General features: G+C 42.8%; 1 protein-coding gene across 7 annotated transcripts in view; it reads left to right on the plus strand.

Annotated features, from left to right (window-relative positions):
- Positions 1–16307, plus strand: part of Pik3r1 (phosphoinositide-3-kinase, regulatory subunit 1 (alpha)) — an 81534-nt gene that overhangs the window by 60196 nt on the left and 5031 nt on the right. For 5 of the 7 annotated variants that reach the window (XM_013015885.1, XM_013015881.1, XM_013015883.1 and 2 more), the window contains 10 exons: positions 431–632; positions 833–912; positions 11323–11425; positions 12268–12366; positions 12457–12637; positions 13142–13267; positions 14198–14340; positions 14511–14687; positions 14792–14860; positions 15475–15645. In XM_013015885.1, the coding sequence (XP_012871339.1) occupies positions 431–632; positions 833–912; positions 11323–11425; positions 12268–12366; positions 12457–12637; positions 13142–13267; positions 14198–14340; positions 14511–14687; positions 14792–14860; positions 15475–15645 (1351 nt within the window). Of the gene's footprint in view, positions 1–430; positions 633–832; positions 913–7685; positions 7785–9683; positions 9860–11322; positions 11426–12267; positions 12367–12456; positions 12638–13141; positions 13268–14197; positions 14341–14510; positions 14688–14791; positions 14861–15474; positions 15646–16307 lie in introns of those variants that run through there. The other 2 variants (XM_013015888.1, XM_013015887.1) reach the window with 2 other exon arrangements.

The following is a 16307-nucleotide window of genomic DNA, read 5'->3' on the forward strand; positions in this document are numbered from 1 at the left end:
GGGAGGAGTGTTAGGAGCTAAGGCACTTCCTTTGGTGCTTTGGGGACAGGAAATTGTGGTTCATAACCTTCAAAGTTTAACCCCTGATACTTATCTGATGCTCCCCAGAATGAGCCAATCATTTTGAGCTGCTGAATGCAGGGCGGGTTTTTGCCAGCACACCCTGAACAGCTTGTGTTTTTCGTTGTTAGTTTTTTTTTTTTTTTTAAAGTAGAGTTTCTTGCATTTTCATTTGACTTGAGAGTTTTACTTTCTCACAGTACATCTTTATGAGGACAAATGCCCTGCATACCTCGCCTGGGGATGCTGTGAGCAGCTCCCTCTGTGGCTAGTGGAAAGAGCAGAAATGGTTGAGGTATTAGTTTACTGCTATCTAAAGATCGTCTCATTCTTTTTTTTTTTTCTTTCTTTTTTTCCTTTTAACTTACAGAAGTACAAAGCTCCGAAGACTACATCCAGCTGTTGAAGAAGCTCATTAGGTCGCCTAATATACCTCATCAGTATTGGCTTACACTTCAGTATTTGCTAAAACATTTCTTCAAGCTCTCCCAAAATGCCAGCAAAAATCTCTTGAGTGCTAGAGTGCTTTCCGAAATTTTCAGCCCTATGCTTTTCAGATTCCCAGCAGCCAGGTAAGTGCAAGAAGTGATTTGTGCATTTAGTGGGCATTAGGGGTGATGGAGATGGCCCCAAATTGAGGGTCCCTAGGACTGTAAAGATCCTGGTTCATAGATGCAAACCACATGCAGACTTTCACATCACTGCAGTGTGCACTAAGGAAAACAAGCTTGCTTTGTGGGATAAGGTGACTAATAAAAGCCCTCTCTTACAGCTCTGATAATACTGAAAACCTCGTAAAAGTTATGGAAATTTTAATCTCAACTGAATGGAATGAGCGACAGCCAGCACCAGGTAAGGCCTGGCAACATGTGTCATTGACTTATTGTTCATTGTTTTTAAGTCTTAATAATGGTAGTGTTCCATCTCTGAGGTAATAGAACTTCCTGGTACAATTACAATCTATAGTAATGGCTCCACAGAAAAAAAAATAGTGGAGTGTTAATGCAGGTGGTAGCTATCTGAATTTCAGCCATTGCAGATTTTAAGTTATCTTGGGTTTTGTCTTTTTGTTTGCTTGCTTGCTTGTTTGTTTAGTCAGAGCCACTATCTGCTGGCCTTGAATTTGTTACCTAGCCCAGGTGACCTCAAATCCATGCTCCTACTGCCTTAGCCTCTTGGTTTTAGATATGGATTATGAAAGGTCCTTGGACCCAGGACCTTTTAGGCTTCTAGTTGTTGAATAAAGTTATGGAGTTCATTTTAGTTGTTGACATTTTTGTTTTTCTTTCTAATACTTACAAAGTAGGGGATATAACTACTATATAATTTAAAATATTTTGGAATGTGTGTTTTGGAACCAAGTATGCTGCGAAATGTCTGTCAAAATAAACATTTTCAATAATGCAAGCAGTATGAAAGCAGGTTCTCTGAAGCAACTTAGAGCAGGCTAGACACTTCTTTGAAAGCAGTCTGGAGCTCACTTAGCCATTTAACAAAGCAGGAAATGTAGACTGAGCGAGCAGTGGATTTAATTTAAACTGATGTATTTTTCTTCTACTGTAGAGAGCCCAAGCAACCTTATTTGGCTGTGTGCCTCTGGGTAAAATCTAACCAACAGAATCTGGTCATTTAGAGTAGTGATTCCTGGTCCAAAAACTTCCCCTTAGGACTGCTGAAGGTACTTCTTTGAGGTCTTGGTTTATACCTGTGTGGAAGTGGAACCCCTGCCTTTGTTACTTAAGATAGGTAACTTGGACAGGTTGACGGTTGCTGCCTCGGTATGATCAGCTGTAGGGAACCTAGGGGACCCGTGTTACACAATGGAGATCTGTATTGTGCATTTTAGTCAGGTGATTCATAGCCAGTTGGATTATTTGCCTCTGGATGGGGCAACCTTCAGGAATAGCCTAGGGGATAGGATAGCTAACTGCTTAAGATACTGGAATTGGGACAAGCCCCTAATAAAAGGAGAGATAGCAGAATGAACAGAAATGGACTGTTTCACACAGATGCCCACAGTTAATTATCCACAGATGTGGTCTAGGACGATGGTGTAGGGTGTAAGACTGCTGAAGTCATTTGATAATGGATTTGGGAGTTCTGTGTTCAAGGGCTTTGTGGTAAGTAGCAAAGAGTGGTTGCAGACCATGGCATATCTTTCCCTCTCTCCTGACCAGTGCTGAGGTATGTCAGAGGGGAGGGAAAACTGAGCCCTGCTTAACAGTGAAGGGCTGAGAGTCATCCTGGTTTTCTCAGTGACCCCCCATCCCTGGATACACGGGCAGCTCAAAGCCAGAAAGAATTTAACAGATACCCACAAATTGATTTGTCTCTGAAGTTTTTGAGAATTTCTAGCACACAAGGTATGGTAGACCCAGTGGTAGGACTTGACTAATCTGACTTAAAAACTAATGAAATGTCTCCTATCAATCTCAGTTTAATTTCACCAAAGCAAAAATGTATTGGCAGCTGTTCTCATAAATGTACCTTAAAGTGGCTTGATATGTCAAGGGATCCTCCATTCCTCTATTAAGAAATTTCTGTGCTGATCTCTAAGGAGGATTAGTTCCCTCAGCTCTGCTGAAGAGTGACAAAGCCTTGAACGCTGGCTAAATCATCCAAGTATTCATGCAGCCTCTTCTAAGAAAAATGAAATCTAATGTATAAACTTGAGCTGAGCCATTTTATCTTGCAGGCTATCTTAGGCACTCTGAAAATTATATAGACCCTTTGGAAGGAAATGGATGCTGTGTTGTCTCTCACTTGTGAAAACACTTTTCCTCCCTTGCAGGGGTGAGAGAAAATACCCCCTTCCTGAACACGTTTGCTCTTTGGATGGCTCTAGTGCAAAGGCTTGGCACTAGAGTGACTTCTTAGGCCTGGTAGGAATGTCCTTCTTCACAGCCCCAGCCTGTGCTGGTCCCTGAGGGCTTTCGAAGCATAGCAGCAGCTCACTGCCAACGACTGGCAATAAATCAGCCCTTTAGGATAACTTGCTATGAATAGAAATGAGTGCTTGAATGATATTTAGATGCTCACCAAAAGCACCCATCTATTAGGGGGCAGATAGACATCTTTTCATTTTTAGCAGATAGAATTTGAAATAATAAAGCTGATGATGTTTGAGGCCTTGGTAGCACATAGATTTAATTACATACTCGTTACATACTTAATCAGATTACAGTATGAATTTGAGGGAGGCAGTGGGTGACTTTTTAGAGTAATTAACCAGAAAGAGAAAGTTCATGGAAGAAATGTGGCTTGAATTGGGCCTTGAAAAAAGGGTACACTTTGAAGGAAGGAGACGATAACATTTTAGTGTCCAGCCAAAAAGTCTTCTGAAGCTTGCAGCATGTCATCAGCTAAACTCTGCATAGTGAGCAGCGCCCCAGTCCATGCTGGTCACTTTCTTTCTTTTTTTTTTTTTATGCTGGTCACTTTCAAGGTAAAGCCCCACATAGCTCCATTATGTGGGGTGGGAAGAACCCAGAGCTTTCTGAAGAGAGAGAGATCTGGAATCTCAGCTCTTTGTTCCTTACCTGCCGAGTTCTTCCTCAAGTTGATCAGTTTTGCCAGACTGTTTCCAGACTATAGAATGAGAACAGAGCCTCTTCACTCCTGGGGTTATTTTGAGGGTTGCTATGTAGTTTGGTGGTTGGGTGACCAGGATGTCAGCACCACTCTTCCTGTAACGTTGTCTGAGGTGCGTTTGCACAGTGCACAAAATGTCCAACTGTACAGTGTTCCCAAAAACTACCATCTACTTACTTCATCTGTGCCTCAGTAGGTCCTAGCCCTGCTTTATGTGCAAGTTAAGACAACCCATTCAATATATTCAGTTCCCCAGGTCCCCATCTCATGTACTTACCGGTCCTGTAGTTTTTCCTATACTTTAACCATATAACTACATTTCTGAAGGACAAGGACAAACTTGTTCTCCTTTTGCTCTATATCTAGCACAGATCTGGGTACAGTATAGTGAAAAACCTAGCGTATGGGGTTGTTTTTTTTTTTTTGACTCTGATAAACCACAATCTTCAAAGAAGTTTTAGAAACCATGTCATTTAATGTATCGGTAGTTGTGTGGAGTAAGAGTTCTTTCATGGAGGGAAACAGATTTGCAAAGGTAACACACACAGTAGGTTTCAGAACTTTGTTGATAGTTTCTCTTTGTTACTAAAAGTCTGCTGAACAGCAGATTTGCTGGAATCATTATATGTAATAGTCACCCTACTCATACTTAGGTAGCTACAGAAGATTTGTATAAGGCAACCAAGGTAAAAAAAACAAGTCTGTTTAAGACAAGGTGCCTTTGAATGCCGCCCTTCCTAAGTGTGTTTACATATTTCATATTTCACGGATATATCCAGAAATATTAATGGAGCATAATTGGAGTCTAATATTGCACCCTCAAGGCTAGAGTAGAAAATGAATGGCTCTTTCTCACCCCTGCCCCTCTACACCTGTCTATGTTAATTTTTAACCATCAGCACATTGCACAACATTCATCCTGAAGAGCCTGATTCATAAATCTTGTTTTAAATGCTCTGGGCTTGGTTCTTAACCAAGACTAAAGCAATCACCTAAGTAGCAGGAGGAAAGAGAATTTAATTTCAAAGGGCTTTTGCATTTTTCTGATTTTTTTAAAAATTGGATTTCAAATGTGGTCCGACATTAGGAGGTTGTTACCAGGGTGAGAAATGAAACCTTGAAAAGTGTACACACGTACTGAGACAGGCAGAAGAGAATGGAGGCCAAGCACCCTAAACTTTAATAAAAGCAAGTACATTTTGCTTGGGTGATGAAACGATGCGACCACCTCAGTGGGCAGTTGTGACCCAGTACAGTTCCACAGTTTTGCTCTCTCTTGGCTCCTGGGGAGGAGCTCCTTAGGCCAGGTGATGGGTGTATGTTTTTGTTACATCGCTGGTAGAATGTGTCAGGTTTTACATATATGTAAACCTGGGTTTATTTATAAACTGAAGTGGACATTTTTCCTTCCTGCAGTCACTAAGAGCATTGGATGTGGAGCTATGAATTTGCATCTTCCTGAAAGACCCTTCTGTCTAAATTGTCTTAAGTTAAAAAAGTATGAAGGGAAGGCATTTGTTTTACATTTAAATGAAGACTTTGGCTCATTGAATGTTTTTTTACTCCCTTCCCCCCCCTACTTTAAATGGTCTTTCCCTGGTGATAGCCCACGGGAAACCTTTAAGCACCAGGCCCTCTAGCTTTCAGGCTTCTTTTGGGCTTTTGGCTGCTTGGAGGTAATTCACGCAGACTGAACGCTCCTTTGAAACTTTCACACATTTTAATGATGGTGACATTTTCCTGACAAGCATATTAAATCTGCTGAAAAACAAAATCGAGGGTTGTTTTTGCCTCTTAAGTGAAGTTTCACAAATGGTTGGGGAAATGGGATATATAATTGTCTTGGAGAATCCAGAAAACAAGTTAGTCTTCAGTTGTGTGTAACAGGTTTCTAGTGTGGATGGATCTTTGAGGTCCCAAATAAATGCTGGCATTTACACACAAGTTTTTCTAAAGGAGCTTCGTAGCCACATGAAAATTGTTTCCGAAGTATTAAGAAATCTGTGTTTTGCTTTATTAGTGATTTGTATGGATTGAATGGCTGTTGTGCAGATATGTTGATGAGTCTGTGGCATTTTACAGTATACATTTTCTCTCCAGCAAGAGTTATTCTATACTGTCAGCAGAGGGCGCCCTTTTTAAGCTAATGAAAAGCATGTGTCTTACAGAGATCACTTTCCAAATACTAAAATTCAGTGGGAAAGATTGAGTTCACAGATTCAGTAATACAATAGAGCCTCTACAGATGATTAGACATTGGGAGAAATTTGTTTGAAGCAAACTTTCTACATCTATTATGAAACAGAAAATGTACTGTCAGACGTAGAGAGCATTTTAGTGGTTGAAGGTTTTGACATGACTCACTGTGTGAATCTAGACAGGTGTCTTTAGAAACGGATGTATCCAGTATTTCTATCTTTTAGAAAGTCTGTTTTTAAAAATAGGGCTAGATGATGCAGCTTCAGAGAAGAGAGAGGGGTATTTTCTGAACAAACCAGGTATCTCTGCTCAACTCACTGGCTCCATTGGAAAAATAAGTTGTTCCAAAGGGGAGTTGGTAAAATAATTTTGGCTTTGGGTTTAGCAACCCTTGCTGGGTATTTCCGGTGAGCCTGAAGCTGTTATACAGCTGTTGGCCCTTGTGGATGATAGGTAGGCCGAAAAGTGAAACAGCAAAAGCCAGAGTTTCGTTGCAGGTTGAAATTTTTTGCATGTGTCTTAGAAGAAATTAGCTTGGTTTCACTTACTAGTTTGTGCTTTCCCTGGCAAGAGGAGACAAGGTGCTGGGGCAGCAGCAGCGGTCAGAGAATGTAGTTTAAAGGCAGTTGTCCAGTTGTGGGTTATATTTTCTGTAGCACGAAGGTGAATTGAGTCATCTCTCAAGTTATTGTTGTGTGCTTTAAGGCCCCGTGACTCTGGGATTTGCCCTGTTACTGTTCTCAGAACATGAAGAACCTTCTATGTGGAAGCCTAAGAAATGTTTGTAGGGAAAAAAAAGAGTAGCCTACAGTCCCAAATAGGATTCGTTGCCACTTTTCTCCAATAAAGGACCAGAGCCTACTGGAAAGGTGTGGCCTGCTGCCCTCCTGTCCCGGCCCCCGCCCCAGGAGCTGGGACGCACGCCTTTTCATTATTAGAAAGTCATGGCCTGGCAAGCCGGGCTCCAAGGGGGCCCCCTCAAACATCTCAGGGCCATGGGGCTTGGGGGTGTTCCTGAGGACGGACCCCACCTTCTGGGCCGTGGGGGGTGTGAAGTGTGCATGGCCTCCCTGTGACACCTGCGTGGCCGACCTTGGGGGCGCGCGCGGGGCGGCGCCGTGCTCCGGCCGGAGTCTCTCTCCGGCCTTTACAAGGGAGGCTTTGATTCTATTTTTTGCTGAACTAGCTCCGCCACTTCCTGTGTTGGGCCTCGCCGGAGCGCCCGGCTTCTCCACGGACTCCTTGAGCTGGGCGAGCTGAGCGGGCCGGCTGGCCAGCGCGCGCCCCGGCCGGCTGCCAGCGGAGGAGGAGACTATTTTAGGTCCCCTTTACCATGGCCTTCTGGTCTCCTCGAGCTGGTCTGGCACTTGCCATTTGTCAGCCAGCCCCACGACAACTTTGACTGGGGGGCCTCCCCTCCCCCACCCCGAAATCCCTGGCTCAGCACATATTCGAACCTGCCCGAGTTAATCATGAAGCTGTGATCTTTATCGGGGGAGAGGCGGGTGGCGGGGGCGAGCGCCCGGGCGCGTTCCCTCCGCTCCGCTCCGCGTACAGTAGTGAGATCCGGTTGGCTTTTCCGTGGGGAGCCGGCCGTGAGCGGCTGCCGGACGCGCAGACCCGCCCGCCGCTGGGCTGGGCCGGGACTGGGCCGGGGCCCGCAGGGCGGAGGGGAGGGACGGCAGGGGGCCGGCCGGCCAGCCCGGAGGCGGGCGCTGCGCTGCGCGGGGCGGCACTGGGCCCCTGCGCCCCTGCCGAGCGCGAGCCACGCCAGCGCCCGGCCCCGAGCGGGGAGCCGCGGGGGCTCGGCCCACTTGGGTAGAAGAGCAGCAGCGTTTGGGGGGTCTTATTTTTCGGATTTTCCTTCTTTTTTTTTTTCTGTTGTCGGATGCGGGCGTTGCAAAGGGAACCCGTAGCCATGCATAACCTGCAAAGTAAGTTGCCTTTCCCCGCGCCAGCCACCCCCCGCGGCCGTGCCTCTCGGTCTAGTCTGCGTGGAGCCGGGTGCGTGCACGCCTGTGTGGTGTGTGCTCTCTGCACCCTGTTAGCGCCGCCTGGGGAGGACAGCCGAGGATGGGGGGACGCTCCCCCCAGTGCTCCAGGGGGTCGCTACGGGGGGGGGAGGGCAGATGAGAGGGGGGTAGCTAGGAAGTTGAGAGGGAGCTGATCAGAACGTTCTGGGCTGGAAGGCCCCCCCCCTCCCCGCCAAGAGCTTTGCAGCGCCCGTGGAAAAATCACCTGTCTCCCCGGGACTCCTCCATGGAGCCGGCTGGCTTACTCCAAGTGCCCCCGATGCAGCGGGCTGCCCGGGGCTGATTAGGCAGCGCTGCTCGGAGGACTGTGCCCCTTACTGGTGGGGACAGGGCCACCATCTTTTGGTCAAACAGCAACATACCCCAACCACCACCGGCTGCTTTCCACCATTCTATTAAAGGTCAGGTTTTAGATTTACCTAAACCCGTAGGCAAATAGAAAAGGTGAGGGCTGGGGAAGGATGGGATGCTTGTGTCTCCCCCTCCCACCCCCCTCCCACACCCTTGGCAGAAGGTTCTCAGGTGAACAGCACCTGGAGATAGTGGAATGCCTTGGTCTACTCGTTGGTGTACTGTATGATCCCAGATTTGATGGAAAGTCCAAAGGGCTTGTGCTTTCCCTGTTCCCTCACCTGTCACACAAATACATGGCACATACATGTACATCGGCCACAAAACCCACTCTGGTTTTTCCAGTGAGCCACATTTGCATTGGAGGGAGCTTTCTCCCACACATACATCATAATATTGTGGGTGGCACAAGAGACGACGTTGGCTCACAATGGGAATATACATTAGACTCCAGTGAGTGACAATTATATGCGGCGTGATTTGCAGAGAAATCCATTTCCGTATATACGGCTAAGAAGAAATATTTGTTCCCAAAGTAAGGCATTTGAGCTAGAGGGAAAAGGGAAAAAAGGGGGGGGGGAGATTACATCACCCTCTCCTGCAAGCACTCACTGAAGGACGGGTGGCTGGTGAAATACCTTGCACAAAAAATTTATCTCTACACCACCACTCGGCATCTTCAAATGTAGCCTGTTTCTGTTTGGAGGAGACAGCTTCTTACACAGGTTCATTAAAAAAAAAAACATTGAACTGCTTTTAATGTGACCGTTACATTTTATGCAAATAGTAAGTATTTAATAGACTTTATTCTTGTGAACAATTTTCATGGCTCATCTATGAAGTCTTTTTTTTTTAAACTTTGAAATGTTCAGTGGAGGAAGAGTTTTTGTCTGTAGATTTTAATTGTTCTCCTAATGGGGGGTACATTAAGTTCTGAACTTGAATTATGGAAAATCAGAATAGAATCTTCAGAGCTCTTGATCCCTTTTCCTTTTAATAAATGTGGGAGATAATTTAACAACTGTAAAACAAAGCTTAAGGATGGCATTCTGATGCCTTTGTAAGATTTTCCTAGCACGGAATGCCTGGGCTATCTATAAACCCAGATGGACTGGGGGAGGAAAAAAAGCTACAAGCTGCAGCATATCAGCTTTTGTCAGCCTGCCAACAGCCGGACGTACCATGCAGCAAAGAGTAATAAAAAGGGAATTAGAGAACTCACTGCTTCAGGAGAACGGTCAAATTAAACACCTTTAGACAAGATGAAAGTGTAGACGGTGCGGCTGTGGTACATGCAGGTTCTTGGTAAGGGTGGGACTCTGAAGGCTGGCATCGGAGACAACTGATGAAGCGGGAGTGGTCTGGTGACATTTTCCTGACTTGATTGGCTGGGATGTGTGATGTAATAGGTTACAGTACAGCCCCCTTATAGGTTTTAAAATGAATTCCAAGACACCATTACAAAGAAAGCCGGACTCTTTTCTTATAACTGGTCTCAGCCAAGGAAACTCTCGCACAAATGTACAACACTGTTTGGACTATGGAAGACCTGGATTTAGAATATGCCAAGACAGATATAAACTGTGGCACAGACTTGATGTTTTATATAGAAATGGATCCACCAGGTAATACTGAAGGATTAATGGAGAGAACTAGTTAATTTTGTGGCTTTTTAATTAAAAGCATTTTTTAACAGATCCTCTTGAGGATATTTTTATTCATTTGTTCCACGTTTGATAAGTTGACAGTTGACAAACTGATTGTTTGTGAAAAGAGGCAGCCAGCTCCGGCTGTGTGGTGGGGTGAAGGCTGATTCTAACTTGAATGGATGTGAATTCGATGCTACTTTTTCACTAGTGTCTTTTGTTAATCGTCGTCCTTTGCTTGTTGGGCTATCTTGTTAGATACTGTTCCTTTAATTAAAAGGATGTGTCCTTTGTGCTGCTTTTCTCTGCTAGCAGTGGATGAGAACAGTGTGGTATTTGGCAGTGATAACACTTGGTTCTTTACAAAGCATGTAAAAATGTAGCAGTGATTGAAACTCAGTTCTCTAGGATCTGAACTCTTCTAAATCAGAAGTGCAGACTTTGCTTGCTCTCTGCCTTATATTAAAATACTAGGGTGAAAAAAAGTGGGCTTTCCACTATTTAGTCCTAGACTTTGTAAAAAAAAATGTGCTAGGCACCTGAAATCATTTTGCATAACTTAAAATAGTAACAGTGCTTGAAAACTTACAGCTTCAAATTTAGCTAAAAATCCTATGTTTATTTCCTAAAAATTGTTTTTTTTTCAGTATTCTCCCTCCCCCAATTTTTTTTTTTTTTTAAATCTAGAAACGCTGCAGCCGTTGCCTCTGTCAGTAGTTCCTGTGAATGCTGATTTGACATTGAGGAAGGGGGATAGGGTTTTAATCAGACCTGGCATATATAGCACAATTTAGCCAGCCCAGTAGTATCATGAACAGCAAGGAGATTTAGGTCACAGATGAGTTTCTTAAAGTGGCTTTTGGCAGAACAGTGCCTGAAATGCTAAGATTAGAGAAACCCAATTCCTCCTCTTAAAACACATTGCTGTAGATTTTTTTTTTTTAAGTTACTGCAACAGCTTTTGTGCAGGACAGAGGGAAGCCAAATTAGTCTTTTACAATTAAATAAGAGAACATTAAAGCTAACTCACTGTATTCCTGTTGCTCATCTGTTCATAATTTCTTACTTTATACATGAATTTGACTAATACTTTAAGAGAGCTAGAATCATGATGTAGAAGATGTCATGACTCTGGATTTACTTTGGAATTTCTTCACATGGCCAGCTCCATTTGTTTTTTAGTCTTCAAGGTCTGTCTCTACCTGTCAACTCTTTTTTTTTTTTTTTCCTCAGCTTTGTTTCTTTTTGAGCCATACTCTAAAAGATTCCTGTTGAAACTATCTTCTGTGATTCATAGAATTGGGGATTACTGGTGTCTTCTTTTTTTTCCCCCTCCTTGTTGTAATGGAAATGTTACTTATCTCAAGAAATGTAGGTCTTATTTTAAATGTTCAACTGGAGTTTGGATGACACACAACTTTTTCTTTCTCCTTTGCCTGCAGCACTGCCTCCCAAGCCCCCCAAGCCCACTCCTGTAGCCAACAACGGTATGAACAGCAACATGGCCTTACAAGATGCTGAATGGTACTGGGGAGATATCTCGAGGTAAGGCCACACAGCCTTCATTTTCCCTAGATACAGAGAGGCTTAGATTAGAGACAGAAAAGCACCAGCTTGCTAAGTTCCATTTTTAGGATATCATCCAACAAAAGCATGAAGCATAGTTGGTTCTCTTCCAAAGACGACGCGAAAAGTCAGCGAGCACTGGCTAACAGTGGGTGCTGGATGCCATAGGAAAGTAAATACTTGAGAAGTTTCATTACTGACAGAGTTGTCAGTGAAGCACCAGGCAGGATGATGGGGCTGAGGGTAGAGAGCCTCTCTCTAGTAAGCAACTTTAAGAGATCATGTTATTGTCTTAACAAAAAATGTCACGTTATTGTCTTAACAAAAAAATGATACTTTTTTGTCTTAACAAAAAAATCATTGGGGGGGTGGTATGTGGGAGGGGGTCAGTGAGGAGCTGGGAATCTGGATGGATTTTTATGCTGATTTGTCAGAGATATTATTGTATACTATATTAGTAGTCAGCATGAGTTCATTAATTTTTTAAAAATTCTTATAGCCTGTTTTTATTAAGACTAGACAACATTCCTATTAAAAAAAAACAACAACAGGAAATAATTAGTAACCTCTGAAAACTACAAGACCCAAATACAAATGTATGGGAGCAGAACTCTGTATTTTCCATTCACTGTTGCTATGAACTTAAATCTATGCTCCAAAGTAGTCTGCCAGGGGTATGGGTGTGAGTGTATGTGTCTCATGGGTGGAATATTTGGCTAGCATGGATAAGATGCTCTGATCCTCATCCCTGCAGAAATAAAGTCTATGAAGAAAAAAACGTACAAATACTGAATCCTGATCTTGTGTCCTGTTCTTTTCAGGGAAGAAGTAAATGAAAAACTTCGGGATACAGCAGATGGGACCTTTTTGGTACGAGATGCATCTACTAAAATGCATGGGGATTATACTCTTACACTAAGGTGAGTCAGAAGATGAGGTCGGAATAGGGGTATTTGCATTGACATGAAAACATTTCTTTAATGCTATTATTTTTTATGTTGTATTTACAGGAAAGGAGGAAATAACAAATTAATCAAAATATTTCACCGAGATGGAAAATATGGCTTCTCTGATCCATTAACCTTCAACTCTGTGGTCGAATTAATAAATCACTACCGGAATGAATCTCTAGCTCAGTACAACCCCAAACTGGATGTGAAATTACTTTATCCAGTATCCAAGTACCAGCAGGTAATCAAAACTGAATTCTTCATTCAAGATACTTTCATATTTAGAAAGCATAGCCGGGAATGGTAGAATATACTTAGAGTCCAAGTACTTAGGAGGTTGAGATCGAAGGGCTTATTAGTTCAAGGCCACATAGAAAGACTCTGTCTCAAAAAAAAAAAGAAAGAAAGAAAAGTTTAGAAAACATTATGGAACAGATTAACTATAGAACTCAGGTTTGGAAAAACCTTATGGCAGTTTTATAATTAAGATTTTTTTTCCATATTGGCTGTTTTATTACTTGAATACTGTGTCTGGTGCAATACTTGGGGCCTCATGCTCTTACTTTGCTCTCTCACTCAAGGCTCATTCTTACCCACTTGAGCAAAATGGCTCCACTTCCAGCTTTTTGTTAGTTAGTTGGAAATAGGAGTCTTACGAACTTTCCTACCAGGGCTGGCTCATGAGCCACCAATGCTTGGCTTACATACTTAATCAACTGCGTTTTCCCCCCTCTAATCTTTCTAGGATCAAGTTGTCAAAGAAGATAATATTGAAGCTGTAGGAAAAAAATTGCATGAATATAACACTCAATTTCAAGAAAAAAGTCGGGAATATGATAGATTATATGAAGAATATACTCGTACTTCCCAGGTGAGTTTTCTGTGAAAATTGGACTACAGATACTAACTTTATTAAAAGGTATAAAAACAGCTGAGATTTGGGGATGAAAGGGGAAGGAGAGAGAACATTGTGAGTCACAATTGATTGCTTAGGCCTAATATCGAAACCTTACAATTCACAATTGGAGAATTCTGTTTGCAACTGCAAATGTCCCAGCTTTGTCTCTGGAATGGAGGCTTCATGGCCAAAACACCGTGCTGTAAGAAGAGGAGACTACAGTTTTCTGTGGTGTTTTCTGGAGACTCGTGCCTCTTCAGGCCAGTCATTGGGCAGCCAGCAGTGGGCAGTGTGCATGCTGCCCACATAAATGGCTTTGTGAAAGACAGAAACTATATTAGTATTGCATAGATTGAACAAATTCTCCAAAAGAAATGTATGCGTTTCTGTGACACTTTTTAAAATATTTTATTATAAAAATGACATACAGAAGGGTTATAGTTAACATACATCAGGTAGAATACATTTCTTTTTCAACAGTGTCACCCCACCCCACCCCCACCGTTATTCCCTTCCATCCTGCCCACAAGTTGTATTGTTCATTTTCATCGCAGTGTCTAGTGAATCCCACTGCTGCATTTGTTCACCCTTTGTTCTTCCATTTCTGTATCCCCCCCTTGCCCTCCCAAAGACAGATAAATGAACAAACAAGACAAAAAGAAAACAAAAAGAGCAACAAAGAAAAAGCCTCTTCTGTTTCTTTTTCCTGGAGGATACTATTTTTAATGGCCATATGGGAATTAAATATTTGCAGATCTTGCTAGCTGAGGGGTTCCTTTATGATACTTGGATGACTGTGCTTACAAGCTAGGTGATGATACAAGTCAAATGTTCTGACAGTATCTTGCAGTAAGAAATAATTCTGTGAAGGGTATGACATTTCTTTTTCAATTTCTGTTGCAGGAAATCCAAATGAAAAGAACAGCTATTGAAGCATTTAATGAAACCATAAAAATATTTGAAGAACAGTGTCAGACCCAGGAGCGGTACAGCAAAGAATACATAGAAAAATTTAAACGTGAAGGGAATGAGAAAGAAATTCAGAGGTGAGGGAGCCAGGAGCATTTCTAGTGCCCTTGTGCTTGAAACAACCAGAAATTTAAAAATCTGGTTAGACCATTGATCTCACACTATGTTCTTTGTATAACTTAACAGTCATAAGAGGAAAATAATAGATAAATAAAGCTTTGTTTGTATACATTTCTCTTGCTCGTAGGATTATGCATAATTACGATAAGCTAAAGTCTCGAATAAGTGAAATCATTGACAGCAGGAGGAGACTGGAGGAAGACTTGAAGAAGCAGGCAGCTGAGTACCGAGAGATTGACAAACGCATGAACAGCATTAAGCCTGATCTCATTCAGCTGAGAAAGACGAGAGACCAGTACTTGATGTGAGTGTCGAAGTGGGACCTGGAGGTGAATGGCAACTGATGCTACAATTAAAGATGAGTGATTTGTGCTAATTTTGTTTCCAAATCTGTGTTTGTTTTTCTAGGTGGTTGACTCAAAAAGGAGTTCGGCAAAAGAAATTAAACGAGTGGCTGGGCAATGAAAACACTGAAGAGTGAGTAGTGACCAAACCTGGGAGTTTAGTTTTAGGAAAAGATAAGACTGAATGGATTTTTCTAACACATGAGGGATTCTATTGACTAACTTATAGAAGTGTATAAACTTAGTGTTCAGAAAAAGGATGTAAAAGCCAAGGGGAGCGTGGGTTTATTTTTGCCCATGATGTTCCTGAACATCTGAAAAATCAAAATCCCCAGATACCTTTGGAACAATCAAAGCGAAAGAAAAACTTGTAAAACGTTGTGAAGAGTAATTTTTATGTTTGGTTCAGATTATTAGAGAACTGGCCCTCGTCTGAGCCAATGTATTTCCTGGTCTAAACTGGATAAACAAAATTATTTAGTAACTTTCCCCTCTGCCCAGGTACCTAAGGGTTGTTGCTGACTTTGTAGGGATAGTATATAACTTATTGCTAACTCCTTGTCCTAGGATGGTGAGTTGGAGGTTAATCTGAGGAGAGGAAATGTCAAGTGAGAGCCGAGGTGCTGAGTCAGCCACGTGGTCACTGGGATGAGAGGGACAAGCAGTAGATGGGAATGGGGAGACGCTGGTGTGGGCTGGAGTTCCTAGGCTTGCTTCTCACTGAGAAACTCTCTCCCACCTGTATAGCCAATACTCCCTGGTGGAAGACGATGAGGATTTGCCCCACCACGATGAGAAGACATGGAATGTGGGAAGCAGCAACCGAAACAAAGCGGAAAACCTCTTGCGAGGGAAGCGAGATGGCACTTTTCTTGTCCGGGAGAGCAGCAAGCAGGGCTGCTATGCCTGCTCTGTGGTGTATGTACCTTCACAGACTCTTACTCACGTTTCACGCATTCACTGGGGATAAGGATTTTAAGAAGTTCTAGCTTTGAAGAATCTTACAGTATAATAATACAGATGAAGTGCTAGACTGGATTGTCTAATAGAAATGTATCATTTACCAGGAAGATGGAAGATTGACATCAGGCTCAGGAACAGATTAATCATGAAATGTTGTTCAGTCTTCTTACCCTTACATTGGAACTAGCCTTGTCGGTCATCCACCCTCTCCACTCCCCTTCTAGCCCCCCTGCTGTGCTTTCTGCCTCTAAGGCTAATATTTAGAATCTGAAGTAATTTATATAAGAGCATCACCCAGTAGATCCAGGAGGAGGGTTTTGTTTTTGTTTTTTGCTTATTAGTAATGTGGTTAGTACTTTGAAATAAAGTTTTGAAGGCTAGGCATGGTGGAACATACTACCACGTGGGATTATAGCATGTAATCCCAGCATGCAGGGGGATCATGAGTCTGAGGCGAACCTGGGTTATTTAATAAGACTCTATCTTAAAAAAGAATAGTATTTTTTTCTTTTTTGGTTGGTCGTGGGACTTGAACTCTGGGCCTGGGCGCTGCCCCTCAGCTCTTCAGCTCAAGGCGAGCACTCTACCACTTGAGCTACAGGACCACTTCCGGTTTT

Source organism: Dipodomys ordii, unplaced genomic scaffold (genome assembly GCF_000151885.1).
Source record: "Dipodomys ordii isolate 6190 unplaced genomic scaffold, Dord_2.0 Scaffold28, whole genome shotgun sequence".
In the NCBI taxonomy this organism is placed as follows: Eukaryota; Metazoa; Chordata; class Mammalia; order Rodentia; family Heteromyidae; genus Dipodomys; species Dipodomys ordii.